The sequence below is a fragment of the Periplaneta americana genome, chromosome 14 (genome assembly GCF_040183065.1).
Source record: "Periplaneta americana isolate PAMFEO1 chromosome 14, P.americana_PAMFEO1_priV1, whole genome shotgun sequence".
Classification (NCBI taxonomy): Eukaryota; Metazoa; Arthropoda; class Insecta; order Blattodea; family Blattidae; genus Periplaneta; species Periplaneta americana.
In genome coordinates this window covers 3036017-3050000 of record NC_091130.1, presented here as the reverse complement: position 1 = coordinate 3050000, position 13984 = coordinate 3036017, and the positions used below count along the sequence as shown (strand labels likewise).

Here is a 13984-nt window from a genome sequence, read left to right as displayed (position 1 = left end):
CGGAGTTCTTTACCAAAATTTTCATATAATTTTTTAAAACAATTATCAATATCATCTTCTGAAATTCAAAAAATCATCTCGCAAATTCTTAAAGATCTCCTGCAGATTATACAGTTTCAGTTATACCACTCAGAAGGTCTTAATTAAGGATATGCTAATTTTAAATAAAATGTTTTATTTATCAGTATAATTTTATAGTCATATTCTAAGATTTTATTTTATAATTGGTAATAAATGGTGCTTAATTATTACATTTTATTTTTATAACAATATTCATATTTAATTGATTATATTTCTTTGCTATTGATTTCCGGATCCTCGTGGTCATCCTTAATTAAGGCCGGACGAGTTGTCTCTCTCTCTCTCTCTAAAGAAATTTGTTCATTCTGTGTATATTACATGTTTAATTTTTTATAATATCCCAATTTTTGTTTATATTATTACATGGATTTTGCATTTTTTATTCAAATGTATTCGTTTTCCTTCTTTTACAACTACTGCTAAATGGTGCAGTATTTCTTATAGTAGTGAAGGATATAAGGATAAATACTGTTAACACTCATTAAATATAGACTGCTTTATGTACTACATCCAAGTAACGATTCCTTCAGTTATCCACATGTGTTTATTTTTGGCTTTCTTTCACAATCTTTACTGGAAAAACATCCTACAATTTGTAAATCTAGTTCAAAGTACTGTAAATTCATTATCAATAGCACTGGAAGTTCATAAGTCTTTCGAAGATTCATTTTATAAACATGAATTTAAATGAATGAGAGATACAGTATCTATGATCTTTTTTCTTTCAAATATACTTTAATATTGTGCAAATCTAGTCTTTCAGTTAAAGCTCCCTGTTAAGCAGATTGGAATAATTTCAAGGGAAAAATTGTTCCGGAGCCGAGTATCGATCCCGGGACCTCTGCTTAACAGGGAGCTTTACCTGAAAGACTAGATTTGCATAATATATACGTCACTGTGTAAATTAACAGAAAACCACAATTCCAAGTCACACAGTGATTGTGTGCACTCGATGTGGGTCTCTGGCGTTTCGTCAGCCCACGCGAGTTGTGTGGATATAAAGGGAAAAGTTGAGACGGTGTCGGGTGGAGTTTCCGGGTAGCTCAGTTGGCAGAGCGCTGGTACGTTCAACCAGAGGTCCCGGGATCGATACCCGGCCCCGGAACAATTTTTCCCTTGCAATTATTTTAATAAAACTCTCCCATCTACGTCTCGGCTTCCCTAAAGGCCGTTTTCCTCTGATCTCCAAACTGATACTCTAATATGCATTTCTGGATTCAACCATACATGCTACAATCTCAAACGTCTTGATTTAATGTTCCTAATTATTTCAGGTGAGGAATACAATGCGTAGAATTCTGCCTTCTGTAACTTCCTCCATTCTCCTGTAACTTCTTCCCTCTTAGCCCCAAATATTTTCCTAACCACTTATTCTCAAACACACTTAACCTCTCTTTCTCTCTCAAAGTGACAGTCCAAGTTTCATAACCATTCACATAATTGTTTTATGAATTCTAAATTCCATTTTTCTTTAAAGCAGAATGGATGACAAAACCTTCTTAAACGAATAATAACAGGCATTTCTCATATTTATTCTGAGTTAAATTTTCTGTCGATTGTGATTTATATTTGTTACTGTTGCTCCCATGTATTTGAATTTTTCCAGCTCTTAAAAGAAGAAATTTAAAATTTGTATATTTACATTTCGTACTATATTCTGGTCACGAGACATAATCATATACTTTGTCTTTTCGGGATTTACTTCCAAAGCTATCTCTTTACTTGCTTCAAGTACAACTCCCGTGTTTTCTATATTCGTTTATGGATTTTCTCGTAACATATCAACGTCATCAGCATAGACAAGCAGCTGATGTAACCCGTTCAATTCCAAACCCTCCTGTTATTAGATTACTAATTTCACCGGATACGCAACAAAGAAAAATATTTAAAATGTTCACAAAATAAAAATTATGAGATGCAAATACTGCATTTTGTACATATTCTATGCTACAGATACCTTTGTACATTAGTAAATAATTCTGGGCCAGAATTTGTTAACTTTTTCCGTATTCAGTAACAGCCACGTGTTTCCGTTGCTAATCCAAGAAGTTGATATAGTTTAGCCCCTTTTCATTTCACACATTTTAAGAAGGGACCAAATTTAATTTTTCTAAGTTCTAAAATTGTAGTTCAAAAATGATTGAATTTAAACTACACAAAGAGGCTTACAGTACTAAACATTGGTGTCATTAATGCTAATAGTTTTGAAATTATTTATTTTGTTAATATTCTATATTGACGTCACTAAAAACGCTCCTTGCGGCAAAGCTGTCAAATTTTTACTCCTTATTTGCTCAAAAGTCCCGCGCCGTGGCGTCGCGGTCTAAGGTATCCCGCCTAGGACTCACGTTACGGAATGGGCGCTGGTTCGATTCCTCATGGGGGAAGAAATTTTCTCATGAAATTTCGGCCAGTGAATGGGACCGGTGCCCACCCAGCATCGTGATGTACTTGGGGAGCTACGATAGGTAGCGAAATCCGGTTGCGAATAACAGCTATAACGGCTGGGGGGATCATCGTGCTAACCACACGATACCTCCATTCTGGTTGGATGATCGTCCACTTCTGCTTCGGCATGTGGGCGTGAGGCCAGCAGCCGGCTGGTCGGTCTAGGCCCTTCACGGGCTGTAGCGCCACGGATTATTATTATTATTATTATTATTATTATTATTATTATTATTATTATTAGGTTAATATAAGGGTATAAAGGAATTTAAGAACGGATATCAGCCAAGGGTAAACGTGATCAAGGATGAGAATGGTGACTTGCTTGCAGACTCTCCATCAGTCCTAAACAGATGGAAAAACTATTTTGCGCAACTACTAAATGTACATAGGCCAAATAGAAATGATCGGGACGAAATTGAAATACAAACTGCTGAGCCATTTATACCCGAACCCACGCTTTCAGAAGTCGAAATTGCGATAGAAAATCTGAAAAAGTACAAGTCTCCAGGTATCGATCAAATTCCAGCAGAATTAATACAAGAGGGTGGAAGTGCATTATATAGCGAAATTTATAAACTTGTAATTGCTATTTTGGAAAAGGAAATTGTACCAGAGCAATGGAAGGAGTCCATAATTGTACCTATTTTTAAAAAGGGGGACAAAACCAACTGTGGTAACTTTCGAGGAATATCACTTTTGTTGACGTCGTACAAAATTTTGTCCAATATTCTTTTGAGAAGATTAACTCCATATGTAGATGAAATTATTGGGGATCATCAGTGTAGTTTCAGGCGTAATAGATCGACTATTGATCAGATTTTTTGTATTCGACAGATAATGGAGAAAAAATGGGAGTATAAGGGTACAGTACATCAGTTATTCATAGATTTCAAAAAGGCATATGACTCGGTTAAGAGGGAAGTATTATATGATATTCTTATTGAATTTGGTATTCCCAAGAAACTAGTTCGATTAATTAAAATGTGTCCCAGTGAAACATACAGCAGAGTCCGTATAGGTCAGTTTCTATCTGATGCTTTTCCAATTCACTGCGGGCTAAAGCAGGGAGATGCACTATCACCTTTACTTTTTAACTTCGCTCTAGAATATGCCATTAGGAAAGTTCAGGATAACAGGCAGGGTTTGGAATTGAACGAGTTACATCAGCTTCTTGTCTATGCTGATGACGTGAATATGTTAGGAGAAAGTCCACAAACGATTAGGGAAAACACGGAAATTTTACTTGAAGCAAGTAAAGCGATAGGTTTGGAAGTAAATCCCGAAAAGACAAAGTATATGATTATGTATCGTGACCAGAATATTGTACGAAATGGAAATATAAAAATTGGAGATTTATCCTTCGAAGTGGTGGAAAAATTCAAATATCTTGGAGCAACAGTAACAAATATAAATGACACTCGGGAGGGAATTAAACGCAGAATAAATATGGGAAATGCGTGTTATTATTCGGTTGAGAAGCTTTTATCATCTAGTCTGCTGTCAAAAAATCTGAAAGTTAGAATTTATAAAACAGTTATATTACCGGTTGTTCTGTATGGTTGTGAAACTTGGACTCTCACTCTGAGGGAGGAACATACGTTAAGGGTGTTTGAGAATAAGGTGCTTAGGAAAATATTTGGGGCTAAGCGGGATGAAGTTACAGGAGAATGGAGAAAGTTACACAACGCAGAACTGCACGCATTGTATTCTTCACCTGACATAATTAGGAACATTAAATCCAGACGTTTGAGATGGGCAGGGCATGTAGCACGTATGGGCGATTCCAGAAATGCATATAGAGTGTTAGTTGGGAGACCGGAGGGAAAAAAACCTTTGGGGAGGCCGAGACGTAGATGGGAGGATAATATTAAAATGGATTTGAGGGAGGTGGGATATGATGATAGAGACTGGATTAATCTTGCACAGGATAGGGACCGATGGCGGGCTTATGTGAGGGCGGCAATGAACCCTCGGGTTCCTTAAAAGCCATTTGTAAGTAAGTAAGTATTATTATTATTATTATTATTATTATTATTATTATTATTATTATTATTTGCTCAAAAACTACAAAATTGTCATGGGAATAAAAATTGATTAGCTTTTCGAGCTCAGCCTAAATAGAGTCACAATAATTTTTTCAACATCATGATTTCTTAATTTTTCACTATTATTTCATCGTTAAATGTTATGTTTTATTTAACGACGCTCGCAACTGCAGAGATTATATCAGCGTCGCCATGTGCCGGAATTTTGTCCCGCAGGAGTTCTTTTACATGCCAGAAAATCTACTGACATGAGCCTGTCGCATTTAAGCACACTTAAATGCCATCGACCTGGCCCGGGATCGAACCCGCAACCTTGGGCATAGAAGGCCAGCGCTGTACCAACTCGCCAACCAGGTCGACTTATTTCATCGTAGTTCCCCCTTAAAGATGAATGTTTCGGTCATGGGGATATCACATTTCAGTGTGCTTTAAATCACACGCAGTTTGGTTGGAATGGCTTTATAATCATCCTCAGTTTGGGTGTTGCTAAATGAAAAGTAAACGACAATTTCAGTCGCCCTACATCTGCAATGCTAAGAATCGAACTGTTTGCGGTCAACATGGAGATTTCCCTACTGTGTTCAGATCTCTAAAGCATATCGGATCCCTGAATCTCTGAATAACGTTACGCCAAACTTACCATCAATGCAACATTCGACTTCGTACTTCTGTCGAAGAGGACAGAGACCTTTCTTCGGTGACAAGCCATTCGGACAATAGGTGGACGGCATGCAAAGGCCGCCCTCTCTAGTGCAGGGCTCTTCCTCCGTCACGGGCGCATTGGGATCGTAATCTGAAATGAAAGAACGAAGTGACAAGTCCACGCAGCATCGGCCGTAAGCCCGGAACGGGGGAGACAAACGGAGATTATGATGAAAATTGGGAAATGTAGATGAAGTGGAGTGTAGGCTATTGGTGATTCCACAGTGAGAAACGGAAGTCCTCCGGAGGAAACCCTCTGCAATGTCTGCCTTGTCCACCACAAATTCCATTTGGGTTGCTCACTAAAGATAAATTCATATTTTACACATACTTGTGTCAGTTGACAGAGCTCTGGGATCGAATCCCGGCGATGATGGAGTCGAATTTGCGGTGGACAAAGCCAGGGTTCTTAATCATTCCACCGTCGTCCAGCATTTCAATAGTCGTTGTGACCTTTTCAACGGTGATTATCAGTGTTAGGAAGTTTGGGATTTTTAAAGGACCATTTTGGCCTTTTTGTATAAAGGAAACAGCCATTTTTTAGGTTTTTAATTATAAACACACTATCCTTTATTGGTTTATAATACAAAAAACAATACAGGAAACGTGGCAACGTCCATTTTTCTTATCTGAACTGATTAATATGACATGACGACATTAGGAAGACACTTTCCTGATTTACTGCTTGCCATATGAATTTAAGATTCGACAGAAGAAACAAGGCGAGTTGTTACAACGTAATTTACGACTAGCCACTAGCTACGACTCTTGCACTAAACCGGGCAGCGTATTGCACAAGCCATCACTGAATAATGGCAGGGTCTTACAGTAGCCGCCAGAGTCGTGAAAACATGCTGCACGAGCCTCCACTTAACAGATGCAGCGTGTTATACTAGCTGCCATTGAGCCGTGAAAACGTGATTCACGAGTCACCACTGAACTATGTCAGCGTGTCATACTAGCCGCTACTGAGCAGTGGGAAAGTTATGCACGAGCCTCCACTGAACTGTCAGCGTGTTATACTAGCCGCTACTAAGCCGTGGGAAAATGATTCACGGGCCACCACTGAACTGTGTCATAGTAGCCGCCACTGAGCAGTGGGAACGTTATTCACGAGCCACCACTGAACTGTGTCAGTTTGTTATATTAACCGCTATTGAGCCGTAGGAACGTGATTGACGGGCCACCACTGAACTGTCATAGTAGCCGCCACTGAGCCGTAGGAACGTGACTCACGAGCCACCACTGAACTGTGTCAGCGTGTTATATTAACCGCTACTGAGTCGTGGAAGCGTGATTCATGGACCACCACTGAACTGTGTCATACTAGCCGCCACTGAGCCGTGGGAACGTGATTCACGAGCTACCACTGAACTGTGTCATACTAGCCGCCACTGAGCCGAGGGAACGTGACTCACGAGCCACCACTGAACTGTGTCATCGTGTTATATTAGCCGCTACTGAGCCGTGGGAGCGTGATTCATGGGCCACCACTGAACTGTGTCATACTAGCCGCCACTGAGCAGTGGGAACGTGCTGCACGAGCCACCACTGAACTGTGTCAGCGTGTTATATTAGCCGCTACTGAGCCATGGAAGCATGATTCACGAGCCACCACTGAACTGTCATACTAGCCGCCATTGAGCCGAGGGAACGTGATTCACGAGCCACCACTGAACTGTCATACTAGCCGCCATTGAGCCGTGGGAGCGTGATTCACGGGCCACCACTGAAATGTGTCATACTAGCAGCCACTGAGCCGTATAAACGTGATTCACGAGCCACCACTGAACTGTGTCATACTAGCCGCCACTGGGCCGTGGGAACGTGCTGCACGAGCCACCACTGCGCTGTGGGAACGTGCTGCGGCGCATATCCCGGATTCTTGGTTTACAAGCTCGTCCGTAACGCGGTAGCGGGCAGGTCATGACCAGTAGCCCTCCCAGACGCACGGAACGCCTCGCCCCGAGCCTCACGCAGGGGTCGCACATTCGCAACCCGGCCTCGCTCCATCCAAACCCCCGCCTCGCCCCTCGTGGGAAAGAATTCCAACCGGCCAAGTAAAGGGATGCCACACAAAGTGTTCATCCTGTTCCACATTCGAATAATTCTAATGCGTTAAAGTGACTTTTTTCCTTCCTTACAGTACTTCCTGTTTTTTTTTTCCTCTCTGTCTTCATGTTTATTACTTTCATTATTTATATACAGGGTGGAAATAGCAGAAAATAGTCTTGTAGATTTTCAGTGCGAATAGCTCGTGTTGTATATAATAAAAAACTATTTCATATTGGTGGAAAGTTCTTTTTTTTTTCTTTTCTTTTTTTTTTTTTTCAAATGTTTAACACACTTATTCGATAATTATTGCGAGTACGAATAATTGATCCCTCTGGCGTATTTCGATAGCGTGGATGGTTTTCGTGTAAATTGAATTTTAAAAACCTCTAATTTCAACCCACTGCACGATGCGAGCAAGTGGCAACGTCGAGGCAGAGAGCATCTCACCTACCGAGACACACCGAGTTCGTTGACCTCTTACATCTGTATCACGAGAAGTGTGTTAGCGGCGATGTTGCCGGACTGCTGAAACTTCAAATAACCGTGCATTTAATCACAAAACGTAATATAGGTTTTTGTATTCATTTAAGTGTACCTTATCGTCCCTTTCTCTGCAAGGTTATTTCATTTCCACTCTGTATATTTAGGTACGATATTATTTTTTTTTTTTTTTTTCCTGGATTCTCTGTCATTTTTCCCAGTGCAATTTTCCAAATGGACAATTTTTCGAACGGTATTATTCCGAATGGATGTAAATTCCGAAAGCCAAATTTCCGAAACTTCTTTTTACTGGAATTATGCAAATATTTTCACAATGATTACATCTGACCTTTCAACTGAGGTTTCTGTGTATACCTCCTTCACCTGTTCCATTCCTCTAGAGCAGCGGTCATCAGCACAGTGCACCCTCGTGTTTGCGCCTCTTACCCTCGGAAAAGACATTGCACCAGCGGGTTTGCTTCCTCTCTCTCCCTTCTGCACGACGGTGCATATTCAGATACTCTTCTTACTCGTTACTCATTTAGACCACTGTTCTAGAGTCTAGACATATCGCAGCTGTAATTGCACATATCATGACTCCATGCAGGTTTGCAGAATTGGGCATTCGTATTCTTAAAATCAGTATAAGCCCCCGGTGTAGCTCAGTCGAGTGAGGAGCTTGCTTGCCGGTCCGGAGTTGCGCTCGTGGTGGGTTCGATTCCCGCTTGGGCTGATTTTCTGGTTGGTTTTTAAGAGGTTTCCCGCAATTGTAAGGCGAATGTCAGGTAATGTATGGTGAATCCTCGGCCGCATCTCGCAAAATACCATTTCGCCACCACCAATATGGGATATGATGATAGAGAATGGATTAATCTTGCTCAGGATAGGGACCAATGGCGGGCTTATGTGAGGGCGGCAATGAACCTCCGGGTTCCTTAAAAGCCAGTAAGTAAGTAAATAAGTAAGTAATAATAATAATGATAGTAATAATAATAATAATAATAATAATGATAATAGTAATGATGATAATAATGATAATAATAATAATAATAATAATAATTATAATAATAATGATGATAATAATAATGATAGTAATGATAATGATAATGATAATGATAATAATGTTAATTACTTACTGGCTTTTAAGGAACCCGAAGGTTCATTGCCGCCCTCACATAAGCCCGCCATCGGTCCCTATCCTGTGCAAGATCAATCCAGCCTCCATCATCATATCCCACCTCCCTCAAATCCATTTTAATATTCTCCCATCTACGTCTCGGCCTCCCCAAAGGTCTTTTTCCCTCCGGTCTCCCAACTAACACTCTATATGCATTTCTGGATTCGCCCATACGTGATACATGCCTTGCCCATCGCAAACGTCTGGATTTAATGTTCCTAATTATGTCAGGTGAAGAATACAATGCGTGCAGTTCTGCGTTGTGTAACTTTCTCCATTCTCCTGTAACTTCATCCCGCTTAGCAACAAATATTTTTCTAAGCACCTTATTCTCTAACACCCTTAACGTATGTTCCTCTCTCAGAGTGAGAGTCCAAGTTTCACAACCATACAGAACAACCGGTAATATAACTGTTTTATGAATTCTAACTTTCAGATTTTTGGACAGCAGACTGGATGATAAAAGCTTCTCAACCGAATAATAACAGGCAATTCCCATATTTATTGTGCGTTTAATTTCCTCCCGACTGTCATTTATATTTGTTACTGTTGCTCCAATATATTTGAATTTTTCCACCTCTTCGAAGGATAAATCTCCAATTTTTATATTTCCATTTCGTACAATATTCCGGTCACGAGACATAATCATATACTTTGTCTTTTCGGGATTTACTTCCAAACCGATCGCTTTACTTGCTTCAAGTAAAATTCCCGTGTTTTCCCTAATCGTTTGTGTATTTTCTCCTAACATATTCAAGTCATCCGCATAGACAAGAAGCTGATGTAACCCGTTCAATTCCAAACCCTGCCTGTTATCATGAACTTTTCTAATGGCATATTCTAGAGCGAAGTTAAAAAGTAAAGGTGATAGTGCATCTCCCTGCTGATAATAATGATAATAATAATAATAATTATAATAACAATAATAATAATGATAATAATAATAATAATAATAATAATAATGATGATAATAACAATAATAATGATAATAATAATAATAATAATAATAATAATAATAATAATAATAATAATAATACAACTTTTGATGACTACAGCCCTGAACACATTGATCCATTACAGCCGCCACTGTAGTCCAGTGGCTTAAACCGATGGACTCATAATCCTGTGGACCAGAGTCCGAGCCCCGATGTGTTGTTAGGCACTATACTGACAACTTCAAAGTATTAAAATCTGAATGTAGGAAATACAATCATTGCAACGTTTTAAAATTGAATGCATTTTGATGGCATGTTGCTGTCACGTGCTACTAGTTTTAATTATTCTTATCGAGGAACCTACCAGAAAAAGAAACGTTCAAATGTTGGACTTTTTGACTCGAAATAGTGACATCAATAAGTAAAGAAAGAAGAAAGGAAAAATATGAGAGGAGGGAGAACAGATTGAACAGAGGAGTAGAGCAAAGACAAATAGGATCTCAGGAAAACATTACGAAGATGTAGAAAACAAAGAGGAAGAACCACGAGGGGGCAGAGAGTGGCGCTGGTTGCCGGATTGGTACCCCTGGCGCTAGCTACCGGTTCTCCAGCCATGAGGAATTCGTCGCCATTACGGAGTGCCTTGTGGGCGATATTACGGATTCAAGGCGGACGTTTAATTTGGGATTTTTGTTAGCATTCACACGCACGCCTGGGAAACGGAGTAATGGCTTCATACGAGAACAAAGGGGTGAGGGTCACCATATAGCATAGTCTGCATATCTGGATGCAATGAGCGATAGATAACATTCACGAAAACTGCAAGAATATGAGCATATACCAAGTAATAATAATGCGCAGAAATAAAACAGTTTATTGTCCGCTTCTCTGAAAAAAAAATGTAATATTTGAACTTCGGTGATTTCATGTAAAGACTGCAGCCAATATATGATTCAAAATATCTTACGTAGTCAAAAATACAATTTCAATTTATCTACCCTTTTCTTTAAAATTGTAGTATATATACACAAACACAAAAATACCAGGAAGAGATGGATGACTTCAGAACAGTCGGGAGTCGAAACCAAGGAGGAAAATCTTAAATTTGGGTGGATGGAGTCAAGTAGACAAGAAACTATACCTATTTCTTTTAAGATGGCACATGCGATCGAAAAAGCAATTGAATGTCACAGCGTGGTAGGCCTGTTGCTATGGTAACAACGGTTGAGTTGTCAAAGTTACAGTTCCCACTTGGCGATTGCTTACTAGCTCTCTTGGCGACATATATTGTGCACACAATGTTAGCATTGATACTTTCGTCTTTCATTTTTTAATAGGTTATTTTACGACGCTTTATCAACATCTTTGGTTATTTAGCGTGTGAATGAAATGAAGGTGATAATGCCGGTGAAATGCGTCCGGGGACCAGCACCGAAAGTTACCCAGCATTTGCTCATATTGGGTTGAGGGAAAACCCGGAAAAAACCTCAACCAGGTAACTTGCCCCGACCGGGAATCGAACCCGGGCCACCTGGTTTCGCAGCCAGACGCTCTGACCGTTACTCCACAGGTGTGGACTCGTCTTTCATTCTTTGCCGGTTTTTTGTATTGTTTATTTTTTTATCTTCGCGTCGATTGTCAATGAATGCTTTAACGTCAGCCATCTTAACGTCAATTCCATCAACTGACAGCGTACTAATGTATCCGATAGTGCGCGCTAGACTGCCGCTAAGTGTCGATAGTACAACTGGCCTGATCGATTACCAAGCTATATTTTGGTCAAAGAGTACAGCTACAGCAATATCACAGTCTAGTATATACAGTCGCGAAGCTCAATACGTAGTAAATATGCAAACATTAGAAGTTGCTCACCATTAGGATCGCTAATATCGCCTCATTACAGGCAATGCAAAATAGTACCGTCACAGTCTATTGTTTCTAATAACCTCAAAACTCAAGCTTCGTGACTGTATATAGTAGACTGTGGCAATATTTTCTAATTATCCTGTGCTCTTTGGTTTGTTCTTCTGTGCTTACAAGGCAACCATCATCATAGAATGACAATCGATATGAACAGCTGTTAGAGGGGTGGCCATTATTTTCTCTATATACAACGCTTAAACAAGGGGTTTTGCGTATATAACTACTGAAAAGCAATTCCCATGTATAGTTACAAACTGTTTATACATCCATCACTTATGCATGGTTTATTAGTAACGTTTTCGCTTCAACTCTGTAGAAGTCTCGCATAAACATCTAATTTATTTCCACCTTTATGTATGGGTACCACTATAGCTGATTTCCAGTCACATGGAATAGCTGCATTGTTTATGGAAACATGAAATATGCGCATTAAATATGGAATTATGGCCTCGGAACCTAATTTAAGAATCTCTGTAGCAATACTATCTGGTTCTCGAGACTTCCGATTTTTTAATTTCGTTTTTCTCTCTCTAACCCCTTTGGAAGTCGAATTTGAATGTGAACCAAATTTGACTTTCAAAATAACTTCCAAAGAGGTTAGAGAGAGAATAACGAAATTAAAAAATCGGAAGTCTCGAGGACCAGATAGTATTGCTACAGAGATTCTTAAATTAGGTTCCGAGGACATAACTCCATATTTAATGCGTATATTTCATGTTTCCATAAACAATGCAGCTATTCCATGTGACTGGAAATCAGCTATAGTGGCACCCATACATAAAGGTGGAAATAAATTAGATGTCGGAAACTACAGACCGATTAGCCTTACATCTGTCGTATGTAAAGTCATGGAGCATTTGATATCGGACTATATTCGTCATGTTCTAAATGCGAAAGACTGGTTTTACAACCGCCAGCATGGTTTTAGGGAAGGCTTCTCATGTGATAGTCATATTACGTCGCTGGTTCAGGATCTAGCTGAAGAGGTAGAGAGAGGCGGAAGAATCGATGCAGTTGTGATTGATTTTTCGAAAGCATTTGATTTGGTGCCACATGACATATTAATAGATAAGTTAAGTAGGCTAGGAATAGATAAAAGAGTGGTGCTATGGATCCAAGAATTCTTAAAAGGTAGAACCCAGAGAGTTAGAGTAGGTCATGAAATATCGGAAATTGGAAATATAAGTTCAGGGGTGCCACAAGGCAGCGTTCTGGGTCCATTACTCTTTATAATATACGTAAATGACCTATGCCAGAATATCACATCAAATGTGATGCTATTTGCAGACAAGTGCATTATCTATAGAAAGATTATAAATAATTCAGATGTAGATGCTATTCAAACAGACTTGAATAAAATTTATAACTGGGCGTTAATGCATAGGATGAAAATAAATGGTTCTAAAAGTAAATCTATAACATTTTGTAAAACCCGAGAGGAAACTAGTCTTAATTACGAATTCAGTGGTGTTGTAATTCCGCAAGTACAATGTTGTAAATACCTAGGAGTGTATTTAAACTCCAAACTTTCTTGGGGAGAGCATGTTGATAATGTTACGGGTAAAGCATGGAGGGCACTTCACTTTATTATGAGAATCTTGAGAAAGGCTAGCCCCAAATCGAGGGAAATAGCATATCTAACGTTAGTGCGACCGTTAATGGAACACGGAACTACATGTTGGGATCCCTATAGAATATATCAGATAAATTCCTTAGAAAGAATCCAGTATAGGGCAGCTAAATTTGTTAAAGGTAAAAGAGAAGATGGAAACGATACGATAAAAGAACTTAGATGGGAAACTTTGGAAAACAAACGTAGGAAAACTAGAATAACATCATTGTATAGAGCACATCTAGGTCAGAAAGCATGGGTAGACACAACGGCTCGGTTAGAAAAGCCAACGTACTATAGTAGGAACGATCATGATTTTAAAATCAAATGTAGGAAACAGAAAACGGATGTAGGTAAATTCTCATTTTTAAATAGAACTATAAATGATTGGAATGACCTACCTGCAGCGGTCTTTGAGGGCTGTCCTTCCTTAAGGAGATTCAAGAATAACTTAAAAAGTTGTGTATAAAGCGCAAATTAAAATTAAGGTGACATTTAACATTTAATTTTTTAAGGTGACATGTAT

At 39.2% G+C, this 13984-nt stretch overlaps 1 protein-coding gene across 1 annotated transcript in view; it reads right to left on the bottom strand.

Moving 5' to 3' along the window:
- LOC138713974 (U-scoloptoxin(19)-Sm1a-like) overlaps window positions 1-13984 on the bottom strand; it is a 40319-nt gene that overhangs the window by 6813 nt on the left and 19522 nt on the right. Inside the window, exon 2 of the mRNA XM_069846556.1 lies at window positions 5215-5367. Within this exon, the coding sequence (XP_069702657.1) occupies window positions 5215-5367 (153 nt within the window). The remainder of the gene's footprint in view (window positions 1-5214; window positions 5368-13984) is intronic.